The 16,194-nt window shown below is 41.5% G+C and overlaps 1 protein-coding gene across 1 annotated transcript in view; it reads left to right on the top strand.

Annotated features, from left to right (window-relative positions):
* The window catches only part of DNER (delta/notch like EGF repeat containing), a 256,070-nt gene extending 245,660 nt beyond the window's left edge, over positions 1–10,410 (top strand). The window contains exons 12-13 of the mRNA XM_080670649.1: positions 4,531–4,777; positions 9,406–10,410. Of these exons, the coding sequence (XP_080526775.1) occupies positions 4,531–4,777; positions 9,406–9,517 (359 nt within the window). The 3' untranslated portion in view covers positions 9,518–10,410. The remainder of the gene's footprint in view (positions 1–4,530; positions 4,778–9,405) is intronic.
* The last annotated feature ends 5,784 nt before the right edge of the window (positions 10,411–16,194 follow it).

Genomic DNA, 16,194 nt, shown 5'->3' with positions numbered 1-16,194 from the left:
TCCTGAAATCTGAGACCTCACAGTGAAGGGCACTACACATGAAACTGAATCAGCCCTTCCAGCAGCCATCACTAGAGATCCTGCTACCTCAATAGGATTTACATGCAAATTAATACCATTTTAGTGGTTCCACTTTCATGGCTACCTCCTGTGCCAGTGTTCACCCTAATAATGAATGTTGCTTACAAATTTGCCCCATTAGATATACTATGGCCCCCCATCAGTAATAAGAAGCAGTAATCAAGCAGACCATACAGATTTATCAAAACGATCAACAAAGTTGATCCAGAATTACCCGAAAAGGATCATTCAAATAACTCTGGTGTTCTGTACATATTCTGAGGCAAATGCAAACCCTTGTAAATTCTTGAAATTAACAAACAACCTTGGTAAAATGTTACTGCAACTTATTCTTACAACCTTGGAACTGATCACAGTTTTTTGGGTGTGTGTGTGTTTTTATATAAAAATTTTGCATTTCTAGAATCAAGGTCTAAAAATCAAAATTCCTATAAATTTTTACTTAGTGGTGTTTTGTATCATCTGTGTAGAAGCTATAAGGTTCATACAGTTAGAATTACAGTCAACCTTGCTGACCGACAGTTGCACGATAATAGACACTGAACAGCTGAATCTGTGGTCAAACTATTGGATTACTGATATTCTGCAGGTGAGAAATTGGAGAATAGGCCATCTTGGATTTATGCCCTCAATCAGTGAAAATGTTAAATGCGAAAGCACTTTGGAAAAGACAAAACCTCAAACAAATTGAATTTAAACCAAAACACAAATTATCCCTCAGACCCATACATGTAACATTTTTCCTGGACAGTTCATGTGCATACATTCCTGGTCATGCACCTGCTGGGACTGCTGAGACCATCCCATCCAGCATGTGCTGGTGTGTGGTTCTTCCCCAGCCATGCTGTAGCCATTATAGTAAATGATTCATGCAGTGGGACTCCCAGGATGCAGCCGAGCAATGACTTATGAGGAGCACTCCTGGACCAGGAGTCGGCAGCTGCAGCCACCTGGTGCAGATAAATTTGCTGCCTCTCAGACCAAGCGTTGTATTTATTCAGATCCAGCCTGGCTCCAAACTTGATTAGTGTGCAAAGCAGCCACATTCACTTACCAGAGAAGCATTAGATGAAGGTAAAGGTGGGAAAAACACAGGGTGAGGCAGAGGGAAGCAGAGGTTTTAGGAGAAATGTTGAGTTTTCCTAAAAGTCCAATCATCTTGGAACTCAGAGTTTTGGGAAACAGAGCCGATGGTCAGAAATACAAGCAGTTTAGGCAGCTCATCAGGCCTGGGACAACGTGCCGAGCACATAACCCAGTACAGTTGTCTTTCCACTGTCCTAGCCTTCTGGTTGTGCACGCCCTGTGTGTATACAGTTAATATGATGTGTAAACTATTTATGTGGTTATGCATCAAGCATAAGATTTCACAACCCGTGTGGCCCTGCTGCAGCAATCAGATCTGAGCCCTCCACCAAGTTGGAGCAGAAAGTGGTACTGGCTGCCTTTGTGTTGATGCTAAATGGGTGTTAGAGCAGACTCTGTGAGTGTTGGACTCTAGCCTACAACTGAATTTTTTCAGAGAATGTCAAAATACTTGGAAATCAAGTGAGTCACACTTCTGTTTCAGCCAGAAAAATGAGTTGTCTCTCTCAATGTGCACCAGGTAATGCCAAATGCAATGACTGCCGTTTTCTGGATTGAATCTTGGTTCAAATTTCACAAAACACCTTCTCTCTTCCATTATGACCATTTGTTTGCAGTGATTTCTGCTGGTCCATCCGCCTGTGTGTGAGTTGGCACAGAAGGCGCTGTGAATGCACTAATGGTCAGTCCTAGGGCTCCATGGGTTTTGTGAGCTCAGGCAGGCAGGCTCCAACGGCAACGTGAGACTTCAAGTGTGAGTGTTGGTGAAAAGCTCAGGAGTCAGAAGATCTGGATGCAAAGAGCTGTCTCTTCCCTTGTCCCGTTCTTCTCAAACTTTCAGGAACCCTCCAGGCTTGGGGCATGGGTCATTTTTCCATTATGCTTCTGGGGAAGGGGTTCTTGTGCTCTTCTGCAAACTAACTTTTCCAGGTAAAGAATAGCTGATGCTCGGATTCCATGTCATTAAGATGAGGCTATGAGTGAGGCAGTGAGAAGAGTCCTGAGGATTTCCCGGGAAAACAGGCCATTTCCACCCATCTCTGAATCCTATTTTCATGCACCCAGAGTCCTAACATGGAAGTGATGGCCGAGAGGCAGTGGTGATGGTGTGAGCAGAGAAAGCATCTTCTATCCACATGAGTTAACTTCTCTTCGAGCTTGCATAGTCCTTTTACATTTTTACAGCTTTCTTTCAAATCCTGGTCATGTTTATCCAGAGCATTCCATTTGTGTATAGGTCTGTAAACAGGACTTCTGCCAGACACTGAGATTACATTTCATCCTTCACTTTTTCCCCTGTGCATACAGGTTGGTGCTTTTTGGAAGGGCATAGGACAATGCTCGATAATCCTGAGCTCATGGCATGTGCCTCAGAGGCACCAGCCACTTTATCCTTTCTTCTTCTACCACCCAGGTGCTCCTCTATAGGGACCAACCACCACATACCTGGCAGTGAACATTCTTACTTTTTAGAAACATGTTTCCTAACTTATGCTCACAGCAAGCCCATGGGGTATATGTTGCTATTTTCCTCTTATAAATTAGGAAACAGAGGCTCAGGGAAGTCAAGTAAATGTTGCAGCCATGATTGAAAGCAAGGTTGGTATGATCCCAAGGCCCACACTCCTTCCACTAGGTACACTGGAAGATAATACATGGGTACTTTCTTCAAATAATGTATTGCTCTTTTTAAAATTATTATAAAAAGAATACATTATTTTTAAAAAGATGGGAAATGCCTGAGATGTATAAAGAAGGAAATAAAAATTCCTGCCTTCCAGAGATCACTGTTGTTAGCACATCGAGGCAGAGGCCAAGAACTTATATCAAGACTTGTATTTGACAACACACCTAGGAAGTGACATCAGTTTCCTAGGCCATCTCTATAAAATGAGGAGAGAAAGTAATACATCTTCTGGTGGTTATAATGATTAAATGAGATGTTTTCAAAGAGCTTAGTCCATAGTAAGAAAACAACAAATGTTCATCCCTTTTATCACTCTATTCTTCTGAGCTTTTTAGTGTGTAGACAGACATTTTAAGCTTACATGTGCTTGTACTATACAACCAGTCCTGCTTGATAACCTTCTTTAATTCTTCAACTATTTGATGAACATCTCTTCATTTCACTAAGAGTTGAATATTTAGGTTGTTTCCCACCTTTTTACATTTTTAATTGATTTTTTTAGAGAAAGGAAAGAAGAGACAGACGAGAGAGAGAGAGGGAGGGAGAGAGAGAGAGAGAGAGAGAGAGAGAGAGAGAGAGAGAAACATTGATGTGAGAAAGCAACATCGATCAGTTGCATCCTGCACACACCCAGACTGGGGATTGACCCACAATCTGAGAATTTGCACTGATCTGGAATTGAACCTGCTGCCTTTTGGTGTATGGAATGATGCTCCAACCAACTGAGCCACATCAGCTAGGGCATCCCAAGTTTTTGCTTTTATAAATTGTGTTGTCTACTGTGGAATGAAGAGAGAGAATGGAAGTGAGGATTCTAATTATATCTGTGACATTTTATTTAAAAAATTTTAAAAAAATACTAAAGGAAAAATGAAAAAATATGAACACTTATTAACTTTGGTGAGTACATGGGTTTCTGGGCCTATTTTCTGAATGTTTTTCTAAGTGTGTAATAGTTGATAATTTAACATTATGATGCTAAGATGAACATCCTTGTACAGAGGGCTTTGTATCCTATGGGACCAATTCTCCAGCATAAATTCTCTGAACTCTTCTCACTGTTGCACTCACAACCCTTAGACCATATAAGGATTGTATATCAATTTACACAGCCCCCATTTCTGTATTGTTATCAAAAATTTAAATTGTGTTTGGGAACTGAGAGGAATTGCATTTAAAAAATAATTATGGCCTGGCTGGTGTGACTCAGTGGTTGAGGAATGAGCTATGAACCAGGAGGTCAAGGTTCAATTCCCGGTCAGGGCACATGCCCAGGTTGTGGGCTTGATCCCCAGCCGGGGGCATGCACGAGGCAGCTGATCAATGATTCTCTCTCATCATTATTGTTTCTATCTGTCTCTCTCCCTTCCTCTCCCTCTCTGAAATCAATAAAATTAAAAAATAATTATGAAGCTAAATAATTTTCTATATGCATTTCTTTGGTGAATTCCTTTTACATCCTTTGCCTATTTTTCTATGACATGTTCATGGTTTTTCTTAATGATTTGTAAGAGGTCTTTATATATTAGCCCTGGAACTGGAAAATCCTTGGAAAATAAACCTTCCCAGTGTGGATGGCCCTTACATTTTAAGTTACCCATGCTAGGACAAAGAAAGACCTTCCCATGCTCAAGGCCACAACTTATTTTCAGCCATTTGCTTGTTTTTGCCTTCAGACCTCCAGTGGAAGTCCGGGCACATGGCAGAGAGTCTCACCAACATGCCCCGGCACTCCCTCTATATCATCATCGGGGCCCTGTGCGTTGCCTTCATCCTGATGCTGATCATCCTGATTGTGGGGATTTGCCGCATCAGCCGCATCGAGTACCAGGGCTCTTCCAGGCCGGCCTATGAGGAGTTCTACAACTGCCGCAGCATCGACAGCGAGTTCAGCAATGCCATCGCCTCCATACGGCACGCCAGGTGGGCTGTTGCAGGGGCAGCAGGAGGGGAAAGGGACAGGCTGCTTTCACATGTGCACTCTTGGGACCAGGGTTATATTGTACATAGGACTTTACACCCACAAAGAGGGTTTCACAGAATAAACCTAGGTTCAAGGTACTGTTGAACCTATTGAATGTTGTTGGGGGTTGGTAATGAGGCTGCTTTATAAGCAAACCCTTTTTCATTGGTTACTGGCTTTCTGATTTTATTTGATACATTCCTTCAGTTTGTGTTTATCTGTGCAATAAATATCTTAATCAATGAATGAAAAATTTTAGATGATTTATTTTTGAAATGTCCTTAGCTATATTACTCTCCAAACACTCAGCATAGATATAAATTATTCCATTTGATAACTTTAAAAATTGCTAACAGCTATCATTTTGCTGTTGGGAAACCCATGTGAAAAAATAATGATGGAAAACTTCCCTTACCTGCTGAAGGAACTAGACATACAAGGCCAGGAAGCATAGGGAGTCACAAACAAGATGAACCCAAAGAGGCCAACACCAAAATACATCAAATTTAAATGCTAAAGGTTAAAGAAAAAGAGAGAATATTAAAAGCAGCAAGAGAAAAACAGTTAGTTACCTACAAGGGAGCTCCCATGAAACTGTCAGCTGATTTCTCAACAGAAATGTTGTAGGCTATACGGCATTGGCAAGAACTATTCAAAGTGATGAAAAGCAAGGACCTACTACCAAGATAACTGTACCCAGCAAAGCTATCATTTAGAATTGAAGGCAGATAAAGAGCTTCTCAGACAGCTAAAAGAGTTCATCACCACCAAACCCATATACATAAAATGTAAAAGGGTTTCCTTTAAAAACAATAAGAAAAAAAGATAAAAAATATGAATAACAAAAAGGCAGGCCAGGGCTGCGGGAAGCTTGGCTTCCTCCATTGCCGGGGCCAACTCAAACCTCCTGCTCTCTCCAGCTCTGTGGCTGCCGCCATTTTTGTTGGGCTTTATTTGTCTTCTATAATTGAAACTTTGTAGCCTTGAGTGGAGGCCTGGGCCGGCCAGGGTGTGCGGAAAGCTTGGCTTCTTCCATTGCTGGGAAAACCCAAGCCTCCTGCTTGCTCTGTGGCCATAGCCATCTTGGTTGGGTTAATTTGCATTCTCGCTCCTGATTGGCTGGTGGACATGGCTTGTGGATGTAGCAGAGTGATGGTTAATTTGCATATTAGTATTTTATTAGATAGGATTACTTCATCTTCAGTGGGTCCTGGTACATAGCAGACCTTACTAAAATTTGAGGTCTTACTAAACTTTGGTCTGAAGTGGATGGATGATCTTGGTTAGCGGTTCATGGAAGATGCCTTCATCTGCCTAAAAGAGAGATTCATTCCAGTTGGTGAGTGTTACCAGCCTGCAGGAGTCTTTGCAGTGCCCTGAAATCATTGAATGACACTCAGAAGATGTGAAAAGGAGAGGATAGACAAGTTCAGTTGTTCAAGAGTTCCCAGAGGGGTTCAGTTCACCAGGAAGGAGCAGATGTCACCACTTTATACTAGCGTGTACTGGGAGACCCAAGAAATTGGATTCTTCCACTGCGAGAGGATCCCTAGCTAAGTAAGATGCTTTTGCAGTCAAGAGGAAAAATATTTTATTTTGGCCTCAGAATATTTTAAAATAGATCCTTCTGGGCTTCCTGATTATATAGCCCGCTGGGAAGATATTTACCGAATATTCTTGGAAGGAAAGGATAAACTTGAAAGCATTTACAAACCTGGTTCTTATTTGGTGCCGATTTTTATCAAAAATATTTACTGCAGAATTCCTAGCCAACCAGCTCCTACATGCACCAGTGACTGCAAATAAAGCCATTGAAGTCAAAACAGTACCTTCCCCATATCTGGGAACATTCCCATCTGAAGATTTATGTAGTTACAACCTGTGGTTTCTACAGCATGGCCCTCTGGAGGCCCAGGCTGGGTCTCTGGCTGGTGGGCCCTTTTTGCTCTTTTTTTCCTGGAAACCCTAGAAAGCACTGACAAAACACAATGCTTGTGATATTACCCTCCTCCTAGTCTTCAGCAGTAGCCTATACCTAATGTTCACTTCATGGCCTGTCTTCCTGTCGCTAGTCTGGAGGTGACATTGGATAAGAATGACTGCAGCTCAGCAACCACACAGGACGAAAACCGAGTGGGTCATCTGTGACATTCAAGAGTGACGGCGGAAGTGTGTGGTGACTGTGATGTCAGCAATCGGTTGGTGCTGGTGCTAGGTTGAGAAGTAGCCCCTTATCCTACGAGTCATCAGCTCTGTAGCTGCTTTGCTTACCTTTAGGTTGGAGAGAGTTTATAACTAACTGGCTAGTGGGAGTGATGACATGATTCTTCAAGTTCTGGTCACACCTGATTGCTCGCTGCTCCACCAGCTGTAAGTGCCGGATTCCAGAAAACAAAAAGAAAAGAGAGCTATGAGAGGAAACAGTCACTTTCTCTCAAATGGCATCTCCTGATGTGGGCCTTTTTCAAGGTCAGACCCATCTGACATTCTTTGTGGCATTGTTTTAGCTTTTGACTTTCAGGGGAATATGAACTAGAAGAATGTGCACTCTGTGATCTGCCTTATAACTAGTTGTGGTATTTTTTTGTTTGTTTGCTTTTTAGTGAAATAATGTACATAAGACTTGTCATCAGATATGATGTTTAGATGCCTGTCACACAGATACTACTGTTCCCATGACTCTATTAGTGCTTCCACGATGGTTAATGTGGCCAGTACTACACTAAGTCCTTTGGAGAGAGGGACTGTGGCTTCATCTAGGGCTGTAAAATGCTACACTTTGTGGGCCATACAGTCTTTAGGTCTCTGTGCCTCCTCAATTCTGCCTTTGTAGCAGCAGAGGCACTACAGATGGACATAACTGTGCTCCAATAAAACTTTATTTGAAAAACAGGCAACAGGCTGCAACTGGCTTGCAGGCTGTAGTGTGCTAACCCCTGGTCCACATTATACTTTTCTATAGCTTCAAAATTATACAATTAAAATTAATATTATTGGTGGTATATTATTACCAGTGTAGCTGGCTATTTTATGAGAAATACATTGTCCAAATATTTGTACCTTAGGTACTCCCTGAAATTTTCAGACTTGGGAGAAAGTGTTAAGACCCTTTCGCTTAACACTGGTTGAGTAAAAGTTGGCTTTTACACTGGTGCCCCTTTTCTGAGTCTCAGGTTATGCAGGCCTCCCTCAACTGAGATACACAGACCGCAGCAGGCTGTGCACATTTATGCACACAGAATCCCAGACCTTTGGTGAGGCTTCGCATTTTAGACACGAGTTTATTGATGACTTTAACGTTGCAGTAATAGCTGTGGTTTCTCGGTGGCAGCATGCTTTAACTCTTTGTCTCTGCATGTGCCTGGCACCCACCGGGCATGGTTTATGCCTTTGTGCTCTTGGAGGCCAGTAAATCTTGAATGAATGGGAATACACGATAGAAAAACATTTAAAAATAAAATATCACATAAAAATGCAATGTTTCTCATTTTCCATTCGATTTTACCTTTCATCTCTGTACGTGAGAAGACAGACTTTTCAAAGGAAGAAGTAGGAAAGGGGGGAGATGACATGTAAGCCACTGTAATTAGCCCCTTGATGACTTAGGGTGCTCATCCTCGCCACCTTTTAAAAATTTTAGCTTCTTTTAAAATTTATTTTTTAATGGGCCCCAGTGGACTTGAAACAGTTAAAACCTGTTTTCTATAAAAGGCATGTTGGGGGTGGGTTCGATCCTTTAAATCCCACTGCACTGCAGGGACTTTGGGGGAAGGTGAAGTCTTGAATGGGAAGAGACCACCCAGAAGCTGAATTGGCTGTATTGTAATCACCACCATCTTGATACTGACTTTTCAGGAAGTCCTGAAATTGGATTTTGACACCCATGGCTTCTGTTTGTCAGTCCTGCTGTCAAGGAGATTTTGAAATATACCAATCTGTTGGGACAAGGGCTTTGTGCTCAGGGAAGAAACAATGGCATGTGTGTACGTGGGTGTCAGGAAGTAAAAGGTGGGTGGGACTGGATGGCACATTTTGTGGACAAACACCTATTTGAAGTCATTTCCTCCCTCATCCCTTCTTCTTGTCTTGGGGCCTCTGAAGACCACTGAGCCTTCACAGCCCTCCGGCAAGTCTCATAGGAGAGGCTGTCTGTCCATGGTCTGGGGAAGACCACCCTGCCACTGTGCATTCCAAGCTCCAGAGTGAATGTAAAATAAACTTGCCTCTCCACATCCTTACGGGTCTCAGAAGAAAAAGATAAATCAATATATGTTCTTTTAAATCCTATTGTGGAGCTGTCACGCCTGACTGCTTTGCCAAGATTTAACCTACAAGCTTCAACATTAATTTGGACTCTGTGTTTTGTGGAATTCATTTCTTGCCTCCTGCACCAAAGACTAATATTTTTACTCATTCAGTGTTACTATGAGGAAGTCTTAAATTTCTGTATTTGCTAAAGAATATATCTGTTAGGGTATTTTTATAGTGCCATTTGATTCCTGAATATAAGTTATTCTTACCGTTTGCCTTTCATAGGACTTGAGATCCAACATGTACCTAACTAGAGTCCTCTCTCCTGTGATTTTAGGTTTGGAAAGAAATCCCGGCCTGCGATGTACGACGTGACGCCCATCGCCTATGAGGACTACAGCCCCGATGACAAACCTTTGGTCACACTGATTAAAACAAAAGATTTGTAGTCATTTTTTGGATTATTTTTCAAAAAGATGGGATACTACACTCACTGAAATATTTTTAAGAAAATAAAAAGCTTAAGAAATTTAAAATGTTAGCTGCTCAAGAGTTTTCGGTAGAATATCTAAGAACTAATTTTCTGCAGCTTTTAGTTTGAAACACATATTTTAAACATGGAATTTGAGAAGTCCATAGATTACGTCTTAATATACTTTTATCCCTCTAAACCCTAAGCTTCGACTAGTGTGTGGTCTTTTCACGGTAGACCCTATCATGACACCCAGATTAATTTCTGTGGCTGTGACAGAAATAGTCTAATCAAGGAGAAGTTTCTAGTTAATGTGTGAGTGTGGCTTTCTGAGTAGAGTTAGGAAACACGTAGAGAATGACGCGTAGTACAGTATCCCCGTGACTTAAAAAGAAGTCTGAAATGTCGGTTTTGTGAAAAAGAAAGTAGTTACCTTTACTATTCCTAACCTGAATGAAATTAGCCTTTGCCTTATTCTGTGCATGGGTAAGTAACTTATTTCTGCACTGTTTTGTTGAACCTGTGGAAACATTCTTTTGAGTTTGTTTTTGGAACAGTCGTCAAACTAGGCCTTGAAAATGTACTTAAATGGAAGGGCCTAGTGAGGCAATTACAATCGAATTGGATCTATATTTTCTTTCAAAAGTCAAGGTCTTTTTAAGTGTGAGCAAGTTACATTTACGTTGGAGCTGTCTGTTGCTAAGAGATAGTAAATGTAAGAGGGTACCAGCCCCTTCCATAGCGAGTATTTCTCATAGTGCATCTTTATTTATATGAGGACTTTTTTGCGGCTGTATTTGATTGATATGTGCTTCTTCTGATTCTTGCTAATTTCAAGGAATATTGAATAAATATTACCAAGTCAAGGAAGCACTTGTCTCTCGTTCTTTAAAAATGACATAAAACACATTTCTGGGGGCTCAAACTCTCAGAAAAAACACCATCACAGTTGTGAGCCAAATAGCATTCTGTACAAATAAAAATACAACAATGGCAGTTGTCCAAAGTAATGTCAATATGAATTCTCCATGTCAATAGTTACAACAGTGTGTGTGTGTGTGTGTGTGTGTGTGTGTGTGTATGTGTGTGTGTGTGGTGGGGCAGGGCGGTTGCGGGGGGGGGGGGTTGTACCAGGACAGGAAGAAAGGCAAGGTCTCATGTTGGTGGGGCAGGAGGTCCATGCTACAGAAATTCAAGCAGAAATGAAATTCAGTTAGTGCATTATAGACCTCAGTTTCTGGATTGAATCAGCAGCCCCATAATTTTGTAATGAAGGTTTTTCAAGAATGAATTTCCATGATAGCTCTTAAAATTGTCTAATCCTCAGATTAAAATTTAACCCACAGACACATTCCTAGACTGCTGTGTGGCAATAGAGACCAATAGATAGCCAATCATTGTCATATTTCTGCTGGTTTATTTGAAAATCTCCAAATTGCTAAAGAAAACGTTCACAAAATTGAAATATTTTTATTATTAAACTATTCCATTATTAAAATACTCCATGGCCAAATTACATTTTAATAAGGTGATTTCCTGCTTTCCCAAGTCAAAAGGCCCCTTAACAGTTTGAAATTCTGATACTGTGGTTTCCTTATATTGGAAAACAAGCAACTTTTACAGTCTTTCAGAAATGTGACTTCCATGGGCAATTTCAATTTGACTCATTATAGCAGGATCTTTCTTGAAGTGATATGGATATAAATCCATAAGGACATAAAAAGTATACTACACATACAAAGTGGTCCTTAGAACAGTTGAATTTTAGGCAGACCTACCCAAACACACACACACACACACACACACACACACACACACACACACACACGTACACGCACACACATATACTACTACACACACAGAAACACAGACATACTATGGAGGAGCTGAGTTTAAATTCAGCGCACTAGACCCGTGGTCGGCAAACTGCGGCTCGCGAGCCACATGCGGCTCTTTGGCCCCTTGAGTGTGGCTCTTCTACAAAATACCACGGCCTGGGCGAGTCTATTTTGAAGAAGTGGCGTTAGAAGAAGTTTGAGTTTAAAAAATTTGGCTCTCAAAAGAAATTTCAATCGTTGTACTGTTGATATTTGGCTCTGTTGACTAATGAGTTTGCCGACCACTGCACTAGACCAGGGCTTCTCAAGCTCTGTACTATTGATATTTTGATCTAGATTATTCTTTGTAGTGGGCTGTCCTGTGTGTTGTTGAGGCATCCCTGGCCTCTACCCACTAGAGGCCAATAGTACCTCCCAGATGTGGCAACCAGAAATGTCCCAAGATATTGTCAAATATCCCCTGGGGTGCAAAATCACCCCTGGTTGACAACCACTGAACTAGACAATCTCTCATTCCTTTTCATTCTTTCCCATCTGTTCACCTATTCTCTCACTCATGCAGTTCATTCCAGCTGTTAATATTACAAATCTTCACTGAGCTCTTGTTGTTTAGTGTACAGGTAATATTCTCAAACGCCTCCTTGTGACCAACAGTGTTTCCCGACGAGTCTAGAGGTGGAGAGCCAACAATATGCAGCTAATTCTATAGGTTTGAATTTTGTGTAGGCCATGCTTTTTCATGATTTAGACTGATTAAAGGTTTTCTTTCTAATAAGATGACTTGCACTCAATATTTTAATAAGAATAGCTTAAGTTTATTAATGCTGATTGTGTGCTGGCCAAACCGCTGATCAATTTATGAAGATTATCTGCTTTAATCCTCATAGTAACCCAAGGAGGGTAGAGACTTTTATGACTGACATTCTTAGGAAGAAACTAAGTCCTAGATAATTTAAATAGCTTTTCAAAGTCCCACAGTTTTTTAGACATAGAAACAGTTTTAAAACATGGAATCAGAGCTTCTGCTCATAGTCATTATTTATCCATCCACCCATCTACCCATCCATTCATCCCATCCACCCATTCACCCATCCATCCATCTACCTACCCAACATTAATTCATTAGATCTTCATTAATTCAGCAAGTATTTATTAAATGCCTACGATGGACCAGTAAACCCTTCCCTTATTTGGGGAGGAGGGCCATGACAGCAGATGGGACAGGAATTGCTCACACTCCTGGATATCATAAGCTTCATCAAGGAAGTTGTGTCTATATCTCGTAACAGTAGTGGCTATAGGGAAGCTCCCTTCTGAGCCTCAATTCAGAAGACAAAGAACAAGAGTTGGCTCTGAGCTTTGTGCTTGGCAGTGAGGCTACTCCAGGGAAAGGGGGATGTTGGGCCTTTGCTGTTGTCTTCTTAATTTCCCTACTGGGTTGCTCCTGGCTCCTGGCTCCTGGCTCCTGGCTCCTGTTTCCTGACCCTGGGCAGTGGTTATGAAGAGGGTACTTTCAGAGAGACAGCGAAGCTTTTCATACTGATGTAGGCTTCCTGTGGTTGAGAGGTGAAGGGTATTTGGATAATATTCTGCTTCACCCTCACTCTACAGATGAGCCAAATGGAGCACAGGAAGACTAGAAGATGGTTTTCCCAAAGTCAGTGGGACACCAGTGCTATTAAGAAGCAGAAGATGGGTTCATGTAACTGGAAGGGCAGCACATCTCCTGGCACATTGTACTCAATAAACAGTAACTCCTTATACCTAATGGGTCCTTGTCTCCCTGGACCACCCTGAGGCCAGCTGAGTGCATAGAAGACAAAAGTGTTTTGCACAGAGATGAGGAATGACACTCAGGAGAGATCACTTTATGGAACTTCGCTTGTTTGCCACATGAACATGTTAGCACAACTCATCTTGCAGAAGACTTATAAGTGCTTCAGCTCTGAACTCAGGGGATTACGTGCAAAATGCTTTCAGCACTGGATAATATTCAAGTGGAAAATATCAGGCAGCTAGGGACATGACTCATGTTCCTCACATGAATTTTAAGGTGTGTCACAAATGAATTTACCTTAATTCTCAGATAATCTCAGGTGCTAGTGATGAGAAAGAATTACATAATAGAATAAGAATTGCAATTCAAATAGTTTTAAATGTATTTAATTGTCTTTTTTGGAGGTAGTGGGTAAACCTAAAACACTAAGGTTAAGTTCATGGTTGCTGTGCAAGTGGGTTGAGTGCTTTCCCAGTCCTTATTTTCAGGGTTCAGCAGAATCAATCTTTCTTGAAAAGCTGAAACTATTTGGATCATCTCCATAAGGAAAGGGTGATCTCTACACCATTCCTCATGGTACTTTCCTTGAAGGCAATCACCACTTAATATAGACAGGACTAATTTCCAGCTATTTTCTTCCAAGAAAGACTCACTCCTAGATCCATTGCTTGCAAGGCACCAAACAGCTTTTTCTTTAGCCCCTGCTGATTTGTTTCAGGGGTCCTCAAACTACGGCCCGCGGGCCACATGCAGCCCGCCGAGGACATTTATCCGGCCTGCTGGGTGCCGCTGCCTGTCCTGCTTAGCAGCCAACTCGTCCTGGGCCCGCAGTGCGCATAGGAATTTGTTCATAGTTTTTTTTTTTTAAACAATAGTCTGGCCCTCCAACAGTCTGAGAGACAGTGAACTGGCCCCCTGTTTAAAAAGTTTGAGGACCCCTGGATGCTTACTTGATTAGATGGTATGGTCCTTCTGGGTGGAAACTCCACCTTTTATGCTTGTCTCATGTATGAAAAGTATCCATTATTTGTTATCCTAGGACACTCTCTTCTTTGCCTCTCCTACCCCATATCATCTAGGTGGTTGAAAAGTGTCAGAGAGCTCTTCCCAGTCCAACACTCCCTTACTCAATTCCTTTATTTTCATTATTCCAAAATAACATGTTTGCATAAAATCAGATCTTCCCAAGTTTCCCAAGCTTGCATTATGGGAACCCCTGGCATGCTTGTGAAAATAATAGGCTCTGTGAGCTTCTTCAGTGGAGAGTGATTCAACAAACATCTGTTCTGGGCCCGCTTTGGGCTAAACTTTGGGCCATGTCCTAATAGCTTATGGTGAGCATATTGATTCAGATCCATTGTCTTCAAGAAACTTCAGTTGTGGAGGGGATGTGTTGAAAGCTTTGGGTAGGAAGTGGGCAGAGGGTATAGAAAGGAGAAAATCCAGAAACCACAAAGCTGGGCCTGCTCCATAAGCAGGGCCTTCAGGTCAGCTCCAAGTAGGTAGGCTTCTATCTTGAGGGAGAAGGTAATAAAACAAATGATTGCCGATTATTTCTGTTCCAGCCTTGTCTGTCCTTTTTAAGCCCTACTCATCAAGTTGGATATTGCCCTATTATTGACACAGAAATTAATACTGAGCAATTTACCTTCAGGGACTGGGGCCCTCAGTGCATTTTTAAAGGTCCCATCTCACTTGCAGTGAGGTTTGCAAGTGCCAAAGACTATGATCAATAAAGTGGAGAATTTTTTCAACTCAGTTGCACATTTAAATCTAATTGTGACAGAAAATAACCCCAATCTCTTCTTTTAAAAGACCCCAGGATTTTAATCTATAAATTGTACATTGGATTTATTTGTATTAATATATATTTTTTTCTGTTTATATTGCCCTCAGACTGAAATAACTAATTTTTGATCCCTCCATGGCAAGGAAGTAGACCAAGTGAAATTGGCAGAAGCTAGGCTTCTTATTTTGGGTTTGCCTCAGAGTTTTGGGGTTCCTTTAAGGTGATTGGGAACTGGCTGATTAAACTGGGGACATGAGATGAGTGGGGGAACATGGAACCAGATGTGTCTTTGAACTTGACTCTACTTGTCTTCTTTGAGCCTTGCCCTGGAAGTGGGTTTGTTTTTCAGTTACTCACTAAATAAAAGGTCTGGAAACCATTGCTCTTCCATCTTGCCTTTGCTCCACAAAGTAAAGCATCTATTTGCTCTTACTTCTAGAAGAAAGTTTCCTCCTTTCTGGATGGGAATGAGAAGTGGGCATGCTGTGTGCATGCAGTTGTATTCCCAAGCATCCAGTAAGTCCCCAGAGAATCCCTCAAAAGGGGTCCATTTTCTTCTTGTTAGCCAGCAAGCTCTATTTTATTCCCATGACATTTGTTCAAATGACCTTATTCTTCAGGAAACTGGCCTTCTGTTTTCAGAGTCATATTATTAAGATACACTAGTATACTTACAAAAGACTTCCTTCTCCGAAGTCAGACATACAGACCCTTGACCAGGGTCTTGAAATTTGTCAAAGGGACCTCGATGAGGGCATCTGTCCTGCACTTATCCTTTGTGTCTACCCACTATCTGCCTGCTAGACAGTCCATCTGTTTCCAATAGGGGTCTTTACCAGCTATTCATCAATAAAAGTCCAATCTGCTTGGCTTCTCTAAAATTGCAAGGCTTTTTTCCATGTGGATTTTCACTCCAGCAACAATACAGGCATTTTAAGTCAGTGGACATTTTTGCATTCTCATAGCATCCTGCTTTGTGGTTTCATAGATCATGTGGAATGCAGAAGCTACTATTGGGCCACTTCCCCTTCTTTTGGACATTTCATTTTATTCACCAAGGAGAGGTGATTCATCATGGTGATTGTCCTGTACTGTCACTTCCTGGAGTCACTTCCCAGCTGTGTGGTTGAATGTAGGGCTCATCAGCTCCTTGATTCTCAGATTCCTCCTTTGTAAAAAGGCTAGCGTTTTGCGACCTTGAGTTTTGGGATGTGTTTTCTGTTTATTGTCCAAATGTCCAGAAATTCCCT

The sequence above is a fragment of the Plecotus auritus genome, assembly GCF_963455305.1.
Source record: "Plecotus auritus genome assembly, chromosome: 5".
Lineage (NCBI taxonomy): Eukaryota > Metazoa > Chordata > Mammalia > Chiroptera > Vespertilionidae > Plecotus > Plecotus auritus.
Note: the sequence above shows the minus strand (reverse complement) of the source record. Positions and strands in the feature narration are given on the sequence as shown.